The 20,313-nt window shown below is 35.8% G+C and overlaps 1 protein-coding gene across 2 annotated transcripts; it reads left to right on the forward strand.

The window, feature by feature from the left end:
* Positions 1–240: 240 nt before the first annotated feature.
* PLPP6_1 (Phospholipid phosphatase 6) lies at positions 241–5,317 on the forward strand. 2 transcript variants are annotated; one of them, XM_051212615.1, is made up of 4 exons: positions 241–263; positions 1,918–2,016; positions 2,050–2,307; positions 4,677–5,317. In XM_051212615.1, exons 2-4 carry the CDS (start codon positions 1,944–1,946, stop codon positions 4,886–4,888), a joined length of 543 nt encoding a protein of 180 aa, XP_051072805.1. In that variant the 5' UTR covers positions 241–263; positions 1,918–1,943; the 3' UTR covers positions 4,889–5,317. The 2 variants fall into 2 exon arrangements, with proteins under 2 accessions (XP_051072805.1, XP_012796499.3); XM_012941045.3 differs by having other exon boundaries at positions 254–263; positions 1,918–2,307.
* Positions 5,318–20,313: the final 14,996 nt, after the last annotated feature.

The following is a 20,313-nucleotide window of genomic DNA, read 5'->3' on the forward strand; positions in this document are numbered from 1 at the left end:
GGGACACCTCAGAGGACATAGCAGGCGATTAGAAAAGTCAAGAACCAACAAAAGACCTATGGTATACAGGTTTTCACACCGAGTCATTATTACTTGGAACCTGTTAACCGGAGCGGTGGTGTCCGTACTTTCAATTGAATCATTCAAGAGAAGACTGGACACTCATAGAAGCATACTAGAAAATGTATAACAAAGACCTTAGACCTTCTGTCCTTGTTTATTGAAATTCAACCTTGAATTATAGCCACCTTTTGTATCTCAAGGTAAAGTACTGAGTTTATCCGGCCCGACTATAATTTATGGACGACCGTAGAGCGGCACTAAAGTGACTTTGAGGATGTCCACTTACTAACTTGGACTAAATAAGGGTTATATAGCAATAGCAGGAATCCGAATTATGATTTACAGTTGATAGTTGGGCTCGGGAAATACAATTAGGGTTTTCATCACGAACAGACATCAGCTAAAATACCTACACACTTTTTAGTCGAAAAGATGAATTCTGCACCAAAATCTTAGACTTTTCATCTCATATGTGATTGGTTTGTAAATAAATCGTAGTCGCTTAGTGTTTATTCAGATTAAGTAATAAGTATATTACACTCGTGGAACTCTATTAATATTTGCAGCTTGTTTTCCAGTGAAGGTTCATCTTCTTAAAAATTTCCACTGATGGGGCTGATATCACTTGTTTGTGCAGGGCATTCTAGTCATTGACCACTCCCTTAAAATATCAGAACTCCACTCTGATCTCATTAGTATTGTTTATTTGGTGATGTTTAAAAAATAGAGTTTTCTGACCGCCTTGAGAAGCAATGTTAACATGTTTGGGATGTCTCTGCATCTAAATGTAGTATGTTGCTTCAGGACTGATCTGTTTCAACTCCTGAACTAATGATAGAAAGTGAAGTAGTTGAGTGTAGTAACAATTTCAGTTATCTTGGAAATCTTCTGAATGGAAGGTAAATAATAGTCCCATCTTTTTTAAAGCTCTAAACACTGTTTTTTACTGCCTGTTTTGTTTAATGAGTTGGAATAGTTGTCTAGTGTTACCCATCTGCACTAACTTTTCCATCTAATATGTTTTCGCTGCCGACCACTGCTCACGATCATTGAGAAAACTTTCTATTTCACCTTTGAGTTCTCGTTGTTCTTCAAACTTACCGGATGGTTCTTCGATTACCTATCAATCCGGTGGGTATCACCCAAATCCACTGATCTTTTCTAACATTTTGATTTAAGTTGTTAGTAGGTGTCACTGCCGTATATACAGCTGTTTAGACATTATTAAAAGCTTCATCAGGTTGACCTGTTTCTCTACGATCAATTAGCTGCCTAGTTAATTTTTGTCTAAATCCATCCTTGAACTTTGGATTTAAAGGAACTAAAGTTCCATGTCACATTTGCCAGTACTGGTGAAGTGGAGGATGTTTTGGGAGCAAACTGTCTGCTCGAATCTGAGGGCGAAGTCTAAATACTGCCGGACGTACTGTATACGTAGTTCAGTTTATTTACAAACGTTAAGATGTTCTTTCGCCCTGTGATTCTGTTACAAAAAATCATCCGACTGGTCTAGAAGGGCAGGCCTACTAGACCTAGGTTGATGAAGGTTACCTTCTCTTCATCACAAATGATAGCTGCCACTCGAAGCGTCCCACATAGACATACCAGATATCACCTGTAATCCACATGTATCCGTATAGGACCTCGCTCAGCAGAAGGAATAAATCATGTCACAGGCGGACTATGAAGAACCAATAAATGTAAAAGGACCATAGTCCACTTAATCGCAAAGACTTGGGTAGGTAGGTTTTCGGTTGGTTGGTCATCGCCCCCCCCCTATTTCGTATTATTGATGATAATACATTCACCTCGTCATTCTATTACAATAAACTATTCCAATTTTATTTTGTATAGGTGCTTGCAAAGTCACATATTTCTATATGGCAGCATCAAAATGGATTAGGCAATTAAACTTATTCTTGGAATGGACAGGTCATGGTGTTCTATGGATAGGTTTTGTTTTAATTTGGCTTATTACATTGTTAGTTGGTAATGCACATGGCATTAAGTCCTATTCATCTTTGGAAACAATATGGAATTGGAAAAATCCTTCTATTGAACAACAGTCTAACATTGTAGTCAACAGAAATATTACAAAACCATTCTGCTTACTTATTGCTTTATTATTCGATGCAATAATGGTCGGTTTAATTAAATTTATATTTCGACGTCAAAGACCTAGAGAAAATAATGATTCAGATATGTTATTCACTGTTAGTATTGATGCTTGGTCATTCCCTTCTGGTATGTATGTATGTTTTTATGAAGTTAAATCATATTCTTCTCTATGCTTTCCCTCAATCTTATCTTTATTTTATTGAAAGAAGGATGTAATCGAATTTATTTTTGTCTATAACCAGAATATGAATGAAATTCATCTTATTTTATTTTGAGCTCGACACCTTGAGTTCTACACATGGACTAAGTGACAGTTTTAATTCTTGCAACACTTGGTTTCTAATCGATTCAATCTTGTGTTTGAATCCTGACCCAGTTGATTCGGCTTGTAAACTCAAGTAATATATCATTAGTTAGTCAGTCAACAACGTAGAACTTTGTACGTACGTACATCAGTTCGAGTTGCCATACCACATTAGCACACAAATACAATTGTCGATTCAAATCCTATAGTGGGAGAGGTAGAAAAGTATAAGCAGCAGTCGGAAACATTAGGGTTTGAAGATGTTATTCAACAGTGTGCATCCACGATCCCGCCTTGCAAGATTCGAACCCAGGACCTATCAGTCCAGACTATACAAATTAATTCACTTGAATCTTCCGACTGATGTTTAGAATTGTAGGTACATCCAGTTGACGAGTCCTAAATAGGACGAAACACACGTCCTGGATTCCACTGTCAGCCACTATCCATTTTTTTACTCGTAGTTTTTTCAAACAGAAGAACAACAGAATCAACAATTACGTTATGTAAATAAATTATGAGTGTTAAGTTTGATTAAAATGTCAACTAAGTGTTTAAACAAGAATGAAAAGAAAATAGAGAGTTGTTTCATTTATTGTGGTACCAGGTTCTCCTCTTTAAATTTCTAAACGATACACGCATATTATTGAATTAAGTGTTATAAAACTAGTGGCTTGAATAGTCGAAGATTTTATTTATTTATTTATATATTTGAACACAAATATTGGTACAAGGAGGCACTGGATACATATGCGTCACACGAGTCACTTGATTTGTGTGTGGGCTGTTATACTTCCTGAGTGCCCAGACCTAAGCAGGTGGTTCTCTTAGGAGGTCACACCTGGAGCCTTCGACATAAAGATCTAACCCATAAAGCAGTGGAGCAAGTCAAGAGATGCAGTCCCATGGTAGCCGGTGACCAATAATTGGTTCAAACGCCATTTGTTCCTTCAGGATACTGGAGGCCATATGCACCATTGGTTTTGAATCGGAGTTTTTCAACTCTCTTAGGTGGACCCTCCGTGTCTAGCGACCCGGTTAAAGAGCTGGAGAGTTAAAACTCTCTGCCCTCGACCGTACCAGGGCATTTGGAAGCAAGAACATTAAAATTAGTATAAATGCCTCGGATTTTTTTTAATGTATCATCATCTATTGGAGCTCGAATAAACATTTAGCTATCTTTTGTCTTTTACATATTTGGAGACGTGGAGTATGAGTGACTATGAGGGCATAGCGAAAGTTTGTTTGAGGAGTAATTACAATTTATTATTGAGTTAATGTTTCAACTTGAGTAGTTAGAAATAGATCATAACACCTTTATGTCAAAAATTTATATTATTGTTATTATCGTCACGTGATTTTCACCATGAACTGATGTGTGCTGAATGATCATAATGTACTTGACAGTTATTCGTCTGTAGTCTACCCTTTACAGCAATGTACTTCATAATATCTCGGTGAGTATGATACCCTACAAATGAGGTGTTTCAATCTCAACTGAAACAACCACATATTTCTCTCTAATATCCAATGTTTCTCCAGCCAATATATGTTTATATAGTGAATAATTTGTATGACAGCCCCCAAATACCCTGGTACGGTTGAGAGTGGGGAGAGTTGGGTCTCTCTCTCAAAATACTCCTACAAGGCCAAGTGTATACAGCTACTGCCGGAGAAATTCGACTCACTGACTTCTCACCGCATTAATATTGTTTACGAAATTGAGAAGACGAAAAGAGAATGTCCGGCACTTTAACCGGGTCGGTGGACACAGAGGATCCATCTGGAGGAGTTGGGAACCCTGATTCCAAACCATTGGTGCACATGGACTCCAGTATCCTGAAGGAACAAATGGCGTATGAACCAATTATTGGTCACCAGCTACCATGGAACTGCATCTCTTGACTTGCTCCACTGCCTTATGGATCAGACCTGTAGGTCAAAGGCTACGTGCATAACCTCCTAATAAAACTACCTGCTTCGGTCTAGGCACCCAGGCAGTATTACAGCCCACACACAAATCAAGTGACTTGTGTGACGTATATGTATTCGGTGCCTCCTTATACCAATAATTGTGTTTAAATAAACAACTTTGTCTGACAACTCCAAATAAAAAAGATACACACTTAATTTATGTTAATCATTTTTGTTTGCCTTATGTTTCTCCTCTTATTTTCTTCTTTAAATTTAGGTCATGCTAGCCGATCAACAATGTTATTCTTTTTAATTTCTCATCTTTGGTTGTCTACATCTACATTATGGTTAATATTATTATTATTTTGGAATTTAATTATATGTTATTCACGTTATGCAATGCATCGTCATCATTTCATTGATATTCTAGCCGGTTATACATTAGGTTATATAGAATATTGGTTAATTATTAAATTGAATTATGAATAGATGGATCTGTTAAGCATATATATATATATGTCTAATTTGGAAACGGCAGACGAAATAATATTAGTGGCGAAATGTATGAACATCTTAACTCAAGTTTATTTGTCTCTCTGTATGTTCGTGTGTGTGTGTGTATGTATAGGTCAGTGTTTGTGCAATTATCCCCCCTCTCTCTCCTTTAAAGAACAACAACAAGTACAAATGATTGTGCAATCGAACCCTTCATATTTTCATATTTTTAAAAAAAAAAATTATACTTCTGTTTCTATATATGATTTTTTAATTGAAACCATGTACCGATTGTCCTTTATGATTATTAAAGATAATATGTATTACTTTTATTCTAATGTCCCAACTTTTCCTGTGATTTGGTCTTTCTTTTTATTTTTTTATTTTTTAAGAAACAAAAAGGAATTACATTCTGGTTAAACACTTCTGTTGTTTTGTTGAATAGCTATAATTTATTATTTTATAATGAGAAGTAGTGACCAGTGGAGTTCAACCAGATTTGTTGTTAGATAGTAACTCATTGAAGACAATGGTAGATGTGTCGCTCAATTTTGTGAATTAGTTGAAGTTAGACATTAAAACCATTGGATGCCGGCCGGCTCAGTGGTCTAGAGGTTAAGCGTTCGAGCGCGAGACTGATATGACCTGAGTTCGAATCTCGCATGGCAAGATCGTGAATGCACACTACTGAAGAGTCCCACGATAGGACGAAATGGCCTTACAGTGCTTCTAGGTTTTCCATGGTGGTCTAGCTTCAGTTGACTCATCATCTCAACTAATGAAATTATATTCAAGAAAAAAAGAAGCTAATTTACTTTCAAAGTATGGTTCCGAAAGGTATAAGCGTTAACCTACTCTATGTGACAGAAGATTTAGTTGCGCACATATGAACAGTTTGTTAGATTTCTTTATATAGATTGTCTGAATCTTGTGATTGATATTGAACTGATGGATTTGACGCTGCATACATGCTACAGAAGACGTAATTTATCAATATTGTCTTTTGTTAGTGCGTATCTGAAGGATTCGTGGAAGCGGTGGTTTCGACGATAACAATATTTTAGATTTCATCGTGTTTACGAAAATGATTACAGATTTTTAATAAGGTAAAACAAAGATAAAGGGGACAGAATAACCACCATAGTAAATAAGTTGAAACATTTAGTTATATGATTAACAAATTACATATTGTCTTGTTAAAGAACTTTCCAAATCTTTATAAGAAGTCGAATATCAATAACAGATACATAAGGGTGTGGAGAGGAATCAAGTAGTTGTCCAGGAACTTACTTATGCCTGTTATCCCTCGTCGAGTATCATAGGTTGTCCACCGGCACTCTCCATCCAACTGTGTCCTGGAAAATCCTTTCCAGCTCCTATTCATCCTTTTCATGTCTACTTCCGATTCTCGATGTAGTGTGTTCTTCAGCCTTACTCTTCTCCATTTGCTCTCGGGATTCCAAGTTAGTGCTTGCCTCGTGATACCCACAGTTGGCTGTTGCTGATGGTATCCGGCCAATGGATATTGAGTATATTTCGTAATTTCGTGATTGGGTTAGTACTCTCTGTGCTGCATTTGTGGATGTTGCTTTTTTCCGTTATGTTGAGGCCAACTGATGCAGAGGCTGCTGCTACACTAGTTGTCTTCATCTGCATTTGTTCATGTGTATGGGATAGAAGGGCCAGGTCATCTGCGAAGTCCAAATTGTCTAGTTCCATACAAGCTGTTCATTGTATTCCGTGCCTTCCCTGAGATGAAATATAGGCAGAAAAAGTAAGAGAAATTCTGAAACTTTGGGAGTAATGAAAAAAGTGTCACTAGTAAATCTCTTGTTTCCTCTATTTTGATAAGGGAGTCAAAGAAAGCGATTGTACAAATGGCTTCAGCTGTGAAAGACATATCATGTAGGAAATTTGGTAGAGTGCATTGAATCACCTAATATTTTGTATCGATGTGATGAAGTTTGGAGCGAACTGCACTGGGTTCGAGTCATGGACTGAGCTTCAACTCTGGGATGCAGGCACATTCAGTTGACGAGTCCCAGATCGGAAAAAACACCCATCCTGGATTACACTTCAAGCTACCATCCACCTTTGCTTGTAGTGCCAGTTGTGTTGCAGATGAGAAATGAAATTGTAATTTTGTTTGACAGAAAAATGCAAATCGGTTAGTGGATGGTTTTCAACACCAACTGCTTATAACCAAACTACCTCAAACCGAAGAGCATTGTATAGCTTTGTGGTAGAAACGATTTGCACAACAGTATCTTGGGATTCTGGTTAAACTTACGGTGGGTTCGTACCTCATTAGTGGTATACTTTATACTCGGTAAAATGTTCAATTTATTCACTTATTTCGTTTAAACTAAGCATGATTGTAGATCTGGTATGGTTGGGATTTGTAGCTCAGACGGATGATTTAGGTAGAGTTTCGTTCCCCACACTTTTGGCTCCTAATCATTATGATAGACAGAACAGGCTGTCAGTCATATGCGGTAAAATCGGAATCAGTCACTTCCGTCTGGACTTATTGCTGATGAGGTTATCTAGGAGGACAATGAATGCTTTGTGGTTAAACTACCCAGAATCCCAGCTAAAATGATCATAGATCAACTGTGATAAAGTACCACATAATTTTCAGTTAAAAAGATTAGTGCTAACAGTACTTAAGTTTCTCGGTATCTGCAACAAAACCACATCGTTATTACCATTGTTTTTTTAACTCAGTGACCTAGGTTAGTCGCGCGAGTTTGAACCCACTGGATCGGAGTTCATGCTGTAAGGTTTTGGATTTGAACCACAGGGATATTCCGTATTAAGAATAAACGGTTTTCAGTAATTTCAGATTTTTAATAGTGGTCTAAATAAGGTTGGTTCGTGATTCAAACCATAATAATCAAATAATATGTGAATCGAATCTACTATGTACAAATGAATTTCGGATTAGTTTTTTTCTGGAAATTAAACTTTATCAAAGAAATGAACTGAAGTTTAAGTAAAGGACTTTAATGTATCTGCTACACAGATGTGCAAGAATCCTAGATCCATAGTTTCCTGATGATTCCCAACAATTATCCGGAGAAAAAGCTTTTTCTTAATTCAGTAGTAAACCATTCATTATTTAAATTCATTTTGTTTTGGTTGTTTGAGTCTTCCCATTGATGTTTAGGACTACAATTGATCAGCCTCTTAATAGCATATGTGCATACTGTGCGTATTGCCCCGATATTTCTTGAGGTCACAAGCATTATAAACAAAGATGGATAGTGGCTAGTAGTGGAATCCAGAGTGAACAACTCTGAGGTGCAGATACATCTAGCTGACGAGTCCGAAATAGGATGAAAAGCACGTTCTGGATTCCATTGCTAGTTACTATTCATCCTTGCTTACAATTGTTATTTATTTCATCAAAGCATTTTATGAATTTCACACAAGCATACAGGACATTTTTGTTTCTCAAATCGTGACAACAGAAGTTTAAGATAGGAAAAAAGTTGTAGCTCAAGAAGTTTAGTTACATTATTGTTGTATTGTATGAATTAGCTGTCAAACCCTAAAAAGTACTTCCGTTTATTTCAAGTGGATGTGGATAATTGTAGAAATGAATAGGATTAGAAAAATATTGAAGTTTTTAACAGTCAACAGATATATTGAAACAGACATCAACTATATACTGATCAGAGACATGAAGAACATTCACGAAGTCAGAGTTTTGATTAGTAAAGAACCCAGTGAAAATAAATACTTTACGATTAAAACAATTAGTTCAAAGAATTCACCAAATGCTCTGATACGTCAGAGAACGAAAAGAGTCAACTTTCCCTCTCGAAATACTCTCACATGACCATACGAATACAACCATTAACAGGGAAGTACTAATCTCTACATACTCTTGGCATTACTGTTGTTTACAAAATTGAGAGAACGAAAAGAGAATATTTGACGCATTAATCAGGTTGGTAGATCCGGAGAATCCGTCTAGGGGATTTGGAAAACCCTGATTCCAAATCAATGGTGAATATGGGCTCCAGGATACTGAGGGAACAAATGGCGTATGAACCAATCGTTGGTCACCAGCTATCATGGAACTGCATCTCCCAAAGTTGCTTCATTGCCTTATGGATCAGACCTTTAGGTTTACGGACCCGGGTGTGACCCCCTAAGAAAACCACCTGCTTAGGTCTGGGCACTCGGGAAGTATAACAGCCCACACAAAAATCAAGTGACTTGTGTGGCACATATGTATTCGGTGCGCCCTTGTACCAATGCTTATGTGTTTAAATAAATAAATAATTCACCAGGAGAATTTTAAGACAGTCTATTCGTGACATTAAAAAAAAACAACATCAAAGTTTCGATATTTTTCTCTCTTAACAATTAGAATTTCTCAATGTGTACAACGTAATTCCGACGAGTTTTTTTTCAGGCGCCAGTTTTATATGAATATTCATTCCAAGTTTAAATCTATGAGAATTTCCTTGATAAATTATGATTACTATTATTTTAAAGCTTGTGGATAAAAATATGTGAATTTTAGAAATGTAAAGTTTCAATTAGTGATTATGAACTCTTTTATTTACTAAAAAGTTCGAAATTTTGGTTACCATCGTAATGATACGGTAGTGAACAAGAACAAAGTCGGGGAGGGGGGGCAGTTTTTATAAAGTATGTAAAGATAGAATTTGAATAATTCTCTTTCAGTATTTCATTTGAAATACATTTACTTCGCTTATTACATGTTCACATTCATCTGGCTTATTCATTGAATTTGGAAATATCAACTACTTTTTTCTAGTTTATTAAGAGTATTACAATCGAAACGAAAACAAAATACTCATGGGGAAATCTATTTATTTCAGCGGGGTGTCATAAATTCATTTTTCTGGTTAGCGTTTTTTAGTGAGTTAGTTTTCTACCGGATGGGGTCGATTACTCTATGCCCAGCCCTCCTCTTTCATCCGGGCTTGGGAACGGCAATAGACCCAGAGGGGTTCTAGGCTGAGTTCTACTGTATGGAGCGGAAACTTGGAGAACTACGAAAGTAATCATGCAGAAGATACAAGTGATTAATAACAGTTGTATATACAAAATAATTCGGATCAGTTAGTCAGACACTATCAGCAAAAACCCACTGTGGAAGAGAATAACCCAGACTCCAGTGGAGGAAGAAATCAGGAAGAAATACTGGAAGTGGATAGGACACACATTGAGGAAGGCACCGAACTGTGTCACAAGGCAAGCCCTCACATGAAAATGGAGAAAGACACGAGAAGAATGAACAACAATTGGATATAACTGGATAGGAAGGTCCAGGAAAATGTGAGTTGGAGAATGCTGGTCGGCAGCCTATGCTCCACTGGGAGGTAACAGGCGTAAGTAAGCAAGTAATTCATGTATCTATGAATTAGAAAATGTCTATGTCATCTTACTTGAAAAATTTCTCATCCTCACTATACCAATTGTCTATTTCAGGTAATCAGTCACATTATGGTTCATCATAACTCCATTCTTTTTGGGATTGTAAGTGCTTACTGTTGAGGAGATGTGAATAATTACGGAAGAACTGTTCAGCTGTCTTCGATTCTTATTCACCTCCCAGTCGATAGTAATTTGTGATATTAAGTATTGTAAAAACTTTTTCTTCATTATTATCAATGTCCTTATTCAATATCATATATTTGTTACAACATAGAGTTCTCGGTACAAGTTTTTTTAACAAGAGAAAACAAAGCGATAACTGTATCCATGTACACGTAATGTATAATGGTACTTACTTTAAAATATTTACAGTGTTTGCATGTGGCATATAAGAACATACTAACTGGAATGCGGATTAATAGTAATGCTGGGAAGCATATAGATAAATACATTTGTAAAGTTTAACTATCTATATTACGGAATCATTAAATGAAGATAAAACATGATGACAATCAAAATCTGACAATTCTACCATCGTTTTTAATGTATATTAAAACGTACTACTTGGCTATAATAAGTAGTTAAAGCATATCTACAAAGTTTAACGACTTTTTATCTCATTTGTTAAAATCAGAGGGGGTTTTGCGGAGACTGTAGTGATTTAATAGTTAGATTCATGGGTCAATTGAAGCTAGACCACCATGGGAAACCTTTAAGCACTAGATGGCTGTTTCGTCCTAGAGTGAGACTCCTTTTGCAGTGTTAAAATTCATATTTTCTAGGTTCAGTATTGGGTTTGTAGAGACTATTAAGTTTTTAATTGAGATCATGAACCGATTGGTGGTGGATTGGTTGAGATTAGACATTAAAACCATAGGTGCCGGCTCAGTTGTCCAGTAGGCTAAGCGATTTCGCGCTAGACTGAAGGTCCTGGGTTCGGATCCCGCGAGTGTGATCATGGATGTGCACTGCTGAGTAGTCCGACAATAGGGCGAAACGGCCGTCCAGTGCTTACAGGTTTTCAATCGTAGTTTAGCATCGATCGGTTCATGATCTCAATTTTCTAGGTTCGTTTCTCCACATGTTATTACAGGTCTTTCTCATTTTCCCCTTTAGTTTCTTTATTCACTCTGCTTTCTAAAACACTACTAATTTTGAATTGTTCACAGAGAGAGTTTTTAAATAGCTAGTGCTTAGCTTATTTTTAAAAATCTCTGGTATGTCTCAAACGATTAAATTATCATGTAGGTACAACAATTTTGTTTATAATTTCACATTCAAATAAAATAATGAAAAAGTCCTACGGTCATAATTTTGACATGGAATTATGTAGATATGAATATCATAAGAGGAAGAATTGAAATATAAATGCGTAAATAATAATATTGGCGGCTTGATTGAACATCTGGGCTACCTTACCCTGCTAGCTAGATATTTCAACAAGTTATCTAGTTTTGTTTGTGTTAATACATCATTATTGGCTATTAATCACATAACCTATTCAGGTGCGTTTCTGATTTGTTTAAAGAGATTACGAGTTCATCTAATCTAAGAATGGAACGAAGATTCTGTGACCAAAGACCAAAAATATAGCTATTCCGACGCGTCACAGCCTCGCTGACTAGAGAGAGAAGTTCAAATTCAGAAGAGGGAAATATATTCCACACGTAGCCAGAAGCACGAACAGCAACAATGAGCACAATTCAAACGCATATATATATATTACAAAATAACATACTAAAAGATACAACCAACCAATGGCGTTTAAGTTCCTTCCAAGTGGGAAATATGACATATAAGTAAAAATAAGCACTTTTGGCGCGAAAACAAGAAATCCGAATTTCCAAGAATAAAATTACTAAAATAAGGTAGTTACTAAGTGAATTCTAAGGATCTAACATCGCTAACTTTTCGTTGTACAAGTTAAAAAAAGATCTCAATCAGACATATCATAGTTGCTACAAATCCGCAACAGAAAGAATTTACATGATTTAGATGTCGACTGATTAATCTACTAACTTCTAACTGGCGATCAATCAATATGTTATCGTCAAGATCGATCAAGAAGTAAGGAATATAAAACTCATTGAAATACTTTGTACTGAGAATTCTATATTGAATAAAGTGTATGTAGCCTCTTCCAGGGAAGTGCTACTCATTGCCTTCTCGCGAAGGGGGTGTTGTTTACGAAATTGAGAAGACGAAAGGAGAATGTCTGACGCTTTAATCGGGTTGACGGACATGGAGACTCCATCTAGGGGTGTTGGAAAACCCTCATTCCAAACCAGTGATGCACATGGGATCCAGGATGCTGAAGGAACAAATGATGTATGAACCTATTGTTGGTCACCGGCTACCATATTACTGCATCTACTTACGATGATTCATCGCCTTATGGATCAGACCTTCAGGTCGAAGGCTCCACGTGTGGCCCGCTAAGAACACCACCAGGCAGTATCACAGCCCCCACACATATCAAATGAGATTTGTGTGATGCATATGTATTTGGTGCCTCCTTGTACCAATATCTACGTGTTAAAATAAAAAAAACATATGGAACTTAAAACAACTGTCTGCAAGCCAACACCAAAATCACCATCTTCAATACGAACGTCAGGACAGTTTTACTGTACTGAGCTCAAATGTAGAGGACTACGATAACCATCATCAAAATATTACGACTGTCTATGAACAACTGTCTACGCAAGATAATGAATGTTCGTTGACTGGATACAACCAGCAACAACCTACTGTGGGAGAGAACAAACCAAATTCTAGCTGAGGAGTAAATTAAAAAAAAACGTTGGAAGTGGATAGAACATGAATTACGGAAATCATCAAGTGTTATGTTGAAATCCTGAAGGGAAGCAGAAAAGAGGACGACCAGAGAACACTTTACGTCGGGAATTAGAAGTAGACATGAAAAGAATGAATAGCAACTGAAAAGGATTGTCCAGGACACAGTTGGATAGAGAGTGCTGTTGAGTGGCCTATTCTCATCTAAAAGGGGTAATCGACGTAAGTAAATAAGTAGGGAACAAGCAAAAATTATAAATCAATAATCTGATAATATATTTATTATTTAAATGAGTTAATTTATCGATTTTGTAAATGATGTACATTTATTATTGCCAACTATTGATAGTTTAATGCATTGAAATGGTATGGATAGCAACACATTGTTATCATTGTACTTTTTCATATCATTTTGATTATTTTTAAAAGAAAATTGATTTTAGTTCGTTGATTGATTCATGAATAAATCGTTGGGATGGTCGGTATTCAATAGAATCTTTAGACTTCGTATCTAGTTCATCCTGATTACCGTCACTAGATAACGACCCAACTGTGTATTCATCAGAAGAAGAATACAAAGTTTTGACTAAGTTTATTCTTACATCACACACATATAGCAAAAATTACAGGTACCTTAAACAAGCATGAAAGAGTAGAGCCTTAAAGCAATCAGGCAAGCGAGTCAGCGCGGGAGTCGAATGAGCGAGTCGACAAACACGATCAAAATGTACATATATATACATAGTGAAATCAATGAATCATCGAATCAATTGAGCGACTAATAGTAAGGTTAACAGAATGAATATAAGTATAGGATCGCAAATACGCACTGCTGAGGTATTCTCATACTACGAAAAAGCGACCGTCCAGTGCTTCCAAGTTTTCCATGGTGGTCTAGCTTCAATTGACTCATGATTATATTCATTGATTAAAATAATAAAATAGCATGTTAAGAGATCATTTAAGCCTGTGACATCAATATTGTAAATAAACCTCTGTAAAGTGATGGAGCTGTGACCTGTTGAAGCTTATCAACTTACAAGAAGATATCTGTTCAATGTATCATAGATTCTACGGATTTCCCAGTTTATGAAACATATCTATAAAATGTAAGCTGTATTATATAACATAATAATAACGATATACTGACATGTGACTAAGTTTGACATTTGTCCGATTGGTTAATTTGGGAATAAGATACTGATTCATTGATTATATTAGATGATCATCAGGATGTAGTGAATGATAACACGCAAATGGGGACGGCTGAATGTAAATGAACACAAAATTACAGAACATCTGAGAACTATACGGTAAATACTTCAATTGCGAAATGTCAATCAATTGACTTTATTGTTCCTTCATTTTCACATTAATCATTCTCTGTTCTCGTTCTGTTTTCCTCGGTCTGATTAACCTTTCGTCACCAGACATTTCATTTTCGATTGATGATACATACTACTTATATCTGTCGAGGTCAGTAGTAAACACCTCAAGGGTAAATCGTAAAATTAACGAAAGTTGAAATCAAGATTGCTGAGTTCTAATTCAATACCTTGAAAGAATTATTCGTCTTATGTCATGTAAAGTCTTTGGGTTCAACTCAGCCTACGATTATTGATGTGCACTGTGACTTAAATAATTGTCAGAGTTGTTAGCTGGTGACGGAAATTACTTACACATTATCTAGTTGCGCAAATTAAGAGTAGAAGATATTTTGTTGATTTGTGCTGAATAGTTAAATATCCTACTTGACTACTATGACAAGATTATAATAAGCTTAAATTACAAGTATGATAAGCAAAGATGAATAGTGGTTAGCACTGGAATCCAGGACGAGCGTTTCCTCCTCCTACTAGTCAACATCCATCTTTACTTATAATGCTTGTGACTTAGTGGCAAGAACGAGGCAGTCCGCACAGTATGCATATATTCCAATAAGTGACTGATCTATTGTAGTCCGAAACATCAATGGGAAGTATCAAGTAAACAACAATACCAATTGAATTTTTATTACAAGTGTTCATTACAAAAGGAGAAAAATCATTGATTCTAACAGAATATGAAAAGTAAGGAAAGACAAGAATTAAATTGTAAAGTAACTTAAAACGATCGCATACAAAACAAATAGAATACTATTCCACTTTGGGATGAATTATGATTCACGGATGCTTCGTTATAGATCATAAAAACGCATACATTATTGATAATGTAATGCTTTTATAATAAGGGCGATTTCTAACATTAGATTTTCATGACAAAATTACACAGTAATACTGTCACTACCACTACTACTACTACTACTACTACTACTACTACTACTACTACTACTACTACTACTACTACTACTACTACTACTACTACTACTACTACTACTACTACTACTACTACTACTACTACTACTACTACTACTACTACTACTACTACTACTACTACTACTACTACTACTACTACTACTACTACTACTACTACTACTACTACTACTACTACTACTACTACTACTACTACTACTACTACTACTACTACTACTACTACTACTACTACTACTACTACTACTACTACTACTACTACTACTACTACTACTACTACTACTACTACTACTACTACTACTACTGCTACTACTACTACTACTACTACTACTACTACTACTGCTACTACTACTACTACTGCTACTACTACTACTACTACTACTACTACTACTACTACTACTACTACTACTACTACTACTACTACTACTACTACTACTACTACTACTACTACTACTACTACTACTACTACTACTACTACTACTACTACTGCTACTACTACTACTACTACTACTACTACTACTACTACTACTACTACCTACTACTGCTACTACTACTACTACTACTACTGCTGCTGCTACTACTGCTGCTACTCTACTGCTGCTACTACTGCTACTACTACTACTACTACTACTACTACTACTACTACTACTACTACTACTACTACTACTACTACTACTACTACTACTACTACTACTACTACTACTACTACTACTACTACTACTACTACTACTACTACTACTACTACTACTACTACTACTACTACTACTACTACTACTACTACTACTACTACTACTACTACTACTACTACTACTACTACTACTACTACTACTACTACTACTACTACTACTACTACTACTACTACTACTACTACTACTACTACTACTACTACTACTACTACTACTACTACTACTACTACTACTACCTCTCTTCCTTTCTTTATTTCTTCAGGTTTTATTACATTATGAATCAATAAATAAACCTTTTAAAACATCATATCAAGGACATTTGAAAGTGACAAGATGTTTGTCTTTTATTAGTCTATTGACCAATTGTAATATATGTATGTAGTATTATATAAAAAGTTATTTATCCCTCAAACATTTAGTCTTTGTTTATCATCATGTGATTTGAAGATGAAATTATCATTAGTCTACAGACTAAGAGACAAAGGGATAAAGAGAGAGCGAGAGAGGAAATGAATAGGAAGAATAAATTCTCTTGAACTAATTAAAATGAATTTACTAGTAATTTAAGACAAATAATCTCTTATTTCCCAGTTGACTATAGAAATATCATCATTTAAAGTGTTGAATGTGATAAATTGATTAAATCGCATTAGAATTAGAACTATATAGATAAATAAATATATGAACATCAATAGGAATACTGTGTTTATTAACAGTTGTCTACGCAAAATACTTCGGATCCGTTGGCTGGACACTATCAGCAACAACCTATTGTGGAAGAGAACAAACCAGATTCCAGTGGAGGAAGAAATCAGAAAGAAGTGCTGGAAGTGGCATAGGACACATATTGAGGAAAACATCCAAATTCATCACAAGGCAAGCCGTCACATGGAATCCTCCTGGCTAAAGGAAAAGAGGAAGACCAAAAAACACATTACTCCAAGAAATGGAGGCAGACATGAGAAGAATGAACAACAATTGTATAGAACTGGAAAGGAAGACCCAGGACAGAGTGGGTTAGAGAATGCTGGTTGACGGTTTATGCTCTATTGGGAGTAACAGGTGTAAATAAGTAAGAAATGCTGAATTCATATTTACTAGATTCAGAAGAGCATGAATAATGAACTGAGCGAACACTAGAATCATACATGAAGAGTTATCTAGCTATAATAGCGCGTTTTTTCCCTAAGGTGTGATAATGTTGTATGCTGGGATTTTTCAAATGTGACTCTTGATTAGGGAACTGATGTATCTGCTTTCAAAAGGCTACGAATCCCAGATAATATTAATAGATTTTTCAACTATCAAATATGAATAGATTAATAATTGATTGAGAAAATGTTTGATCCAAGCATTCCTTTTTTGACTACTTCATGTGGAACGTTCAACTACACACTTCATTGTTTGAAGCAAAGATGGATAGTGGCTAGCAGTGGAATTCAGGATGCTCATTTCGTCTTAATCGAAACTCATCATCTGGATGTACTTGCATCTTAGAGCTGATGTTCACTCTGAAACGAGAACACAGTGCCATTCTCTTCAAATGCCATCACATGTTTGACCTTCTACCCAATGCTCAATCTATTTAAAACTATCAAGTCAAACCTTAGCACTGATACCTACAAACACATTAATTTTCGGTACATTGGCCGAAAGTAGTTGACAATATCTTAAGCAGCTAACGTAATTATGGTTTAGCATCACTTAATAATCGTGCATAGCAAGTATGATGTAATTCATTTATTAAATACCAGTTCAAGCAATCACCTTTTAACTACACTGTGAGGGTTAATAATGCTGTTTAGCTGACTGGATGAAGTAGGGGGGATAGGGATTTAAGCTGCATCTGGCTTGAGAGAAAAATGATGGAACTTTCTTCGACTGGTGTTCTTTTTATTGCTCACGATTTGAAAGTTACCTACTGGATTGAACATCTTCGGTTCAATCACAATACCCATTCAGTTATGAGACAAGAGTGATTGATTCAATGATAAATTCTTTTTTTTAGGCAATTTTATTCTTCAAGATGTACACTCGCAAAAATACCAGATAATAACTATGGTGATAATGTCTACAGTGAACTCACCATATCATTAGTTGGCTATGTAGTTAGCCAAATTATTAGAACTAATTCGTAAAAAACGGCGACTAATGTTTTAAAAGACACAGTTCAGCTTTCCAAAGAAATGAATCAGTTGAATATGTCTGATACTTTCATAGTATCTTTTGATATGCCTTCATTATTTACGAATATACCATTAGAAGAAAGTATTCATATAATTTGCGACTAATTTGAATTACTTCCTTTGCATAAACGGTTTTTTTCCCAATCCAACTACCAACCATACAAACAAATCTATGGAGTGGTCATGGGATCACCAATAGGATCTATCTTGGCCGATATCTTCATAGCTAACTTAGAACAAACGAAACTAAAACACGAAATCTAGAACATAACACCATAACATCTAGATATGATGATGCGTTTACTATCTGTGGTGATGTGGACCATGCTTCTCAGTTACTTAATCACTTCCGACACATGATTTACAATGGAATATGAAAGAAGTAATCAACGGGGATGAGATTTCAGGAAGAATCTATGGAAGAGTGAAGGAAGCACTTAAAAGAATATTCCCTACCGTTCAACCGGTTTCACGATTCAACACTAAGTGCTCATCATACCATTCAAAGATAGATCAATACTGAGATAGAATGGTGGTTTGGGGTAGTCAACAGGAAACCCTGGACCCGGATTTCGTGCTATTTGGCACTCGTTAGCAAGGTGTACCTGAAATCTTAAGGGAACTGGTTCTCTCTGACGGATTCTATCCCGTGTCACTCAGCTTCAGAGTCAGAGACATTATCACTGAGCTATCCTGGCCATGAATGATCTCCTGTAGGACTGAGATGTATTCAGAATTGATTGATCACTGGGTGGACCTGTTGACTGCCTCCAACCACCATTCTATCTCAGCATAGTGCACGCAATGTCGAGTTACCTAGATTAGTGGCCATATTGCAACATGATCGATAGCATTCGATCTGCACTAAGAATGAGTTGACACACATGACATTGATCACCACACAGTGATCAATCAATTGTGAATAGATCAAAATTCTTCCGATGCCACCTTCAATTGCATTTGTGAATATACATGTACCTGCGGTAGCGGGTAAGTAGAAAGGACATAGAGTAGAGGCTCTACAAAATTTGATGAACATATTCCTATGAAACTATGGCTAAAAGGTAATAAAATCTTTGCAAGTGCGATTGACAAACATGTATATAGAGGACATCAACTGAATATAAGTGATGCATTCAAAACAACCAACAGATACAAAGCATCAATTTCACTCCGTTTTGCAAAGGCGATCGTTAACAGACATTTCTGACATGATCTGTGTATATACAGGGAAAGTTTGATTAACTTTTCCCTACCATGACGACTTGATATTTCTCTAGTAACCTTTGTTAATTTTAAAAATTTTTCTTTTCAACCTTGTCCCTAACCTTTTATTATTCTACTGTTCTTTCTCCTTCTGATATTCATCTCTTACATAATCTGATTGATTTCCACAAATTTATTTATTTAATCATGTTGAGCGATTACCCAATTGCTTATTAAACTCATTACTCTTAGATAACCTCTTAATTATATATTGATTATGATAAATATATTTTTGTTATATTCTAATGGGTAAATGAATTTTATTCCCGACGTTTCATGACTTAATGCAGGCCACTTCTTCAGATTAGGATATAATAAAAATAATATCCAATAGTTGAATTTATGAGTCTATTTAAGCTAATCCATCATTGGAAACCTGAATGCAGTGGATGTCTGTTTCGTTCTAGTGTGAGAATCCCCAGAAGTGCGCATCCACGACCCTGCGCATGGGACTCGAACCCGGGACCTGTTGTCTCGGGAGCGAACATTTAACCTCTAGATCACTGAGCTGGCATCCAATGGTGTTAATATCTAACTTCAACTAATCAATTAACTCATAAATTCAACTATTCATCATTAATTCCTTACTCATTGATCAATATGATTTGAAACAATCAAGTCCAACCTTAATCTTAACCATGTTTATTCATACACTTTGTATCCCTATTATTCCTTATTATTATGATTTTGGTTACCTTTTGAATATTTACTTAAAGTTCACAAACTAAATTATGTCAAACATTTGTCAATAATCAGAC

The sequence above is a fragment of the Schistosoma haematobium genome, chromosome ZW (genome assembly GCF_000699445.3).
Source record: "Schistosoma haematobium chromosome ZW, whole genome shotgun sequence".
Lineage (NCBI taxonomy): Eukaryota > Metazoa > Platyhelminthes > Trematoda > Strigeidida > Schistosomatidae > Schistosoma > Schistosoma haematobium.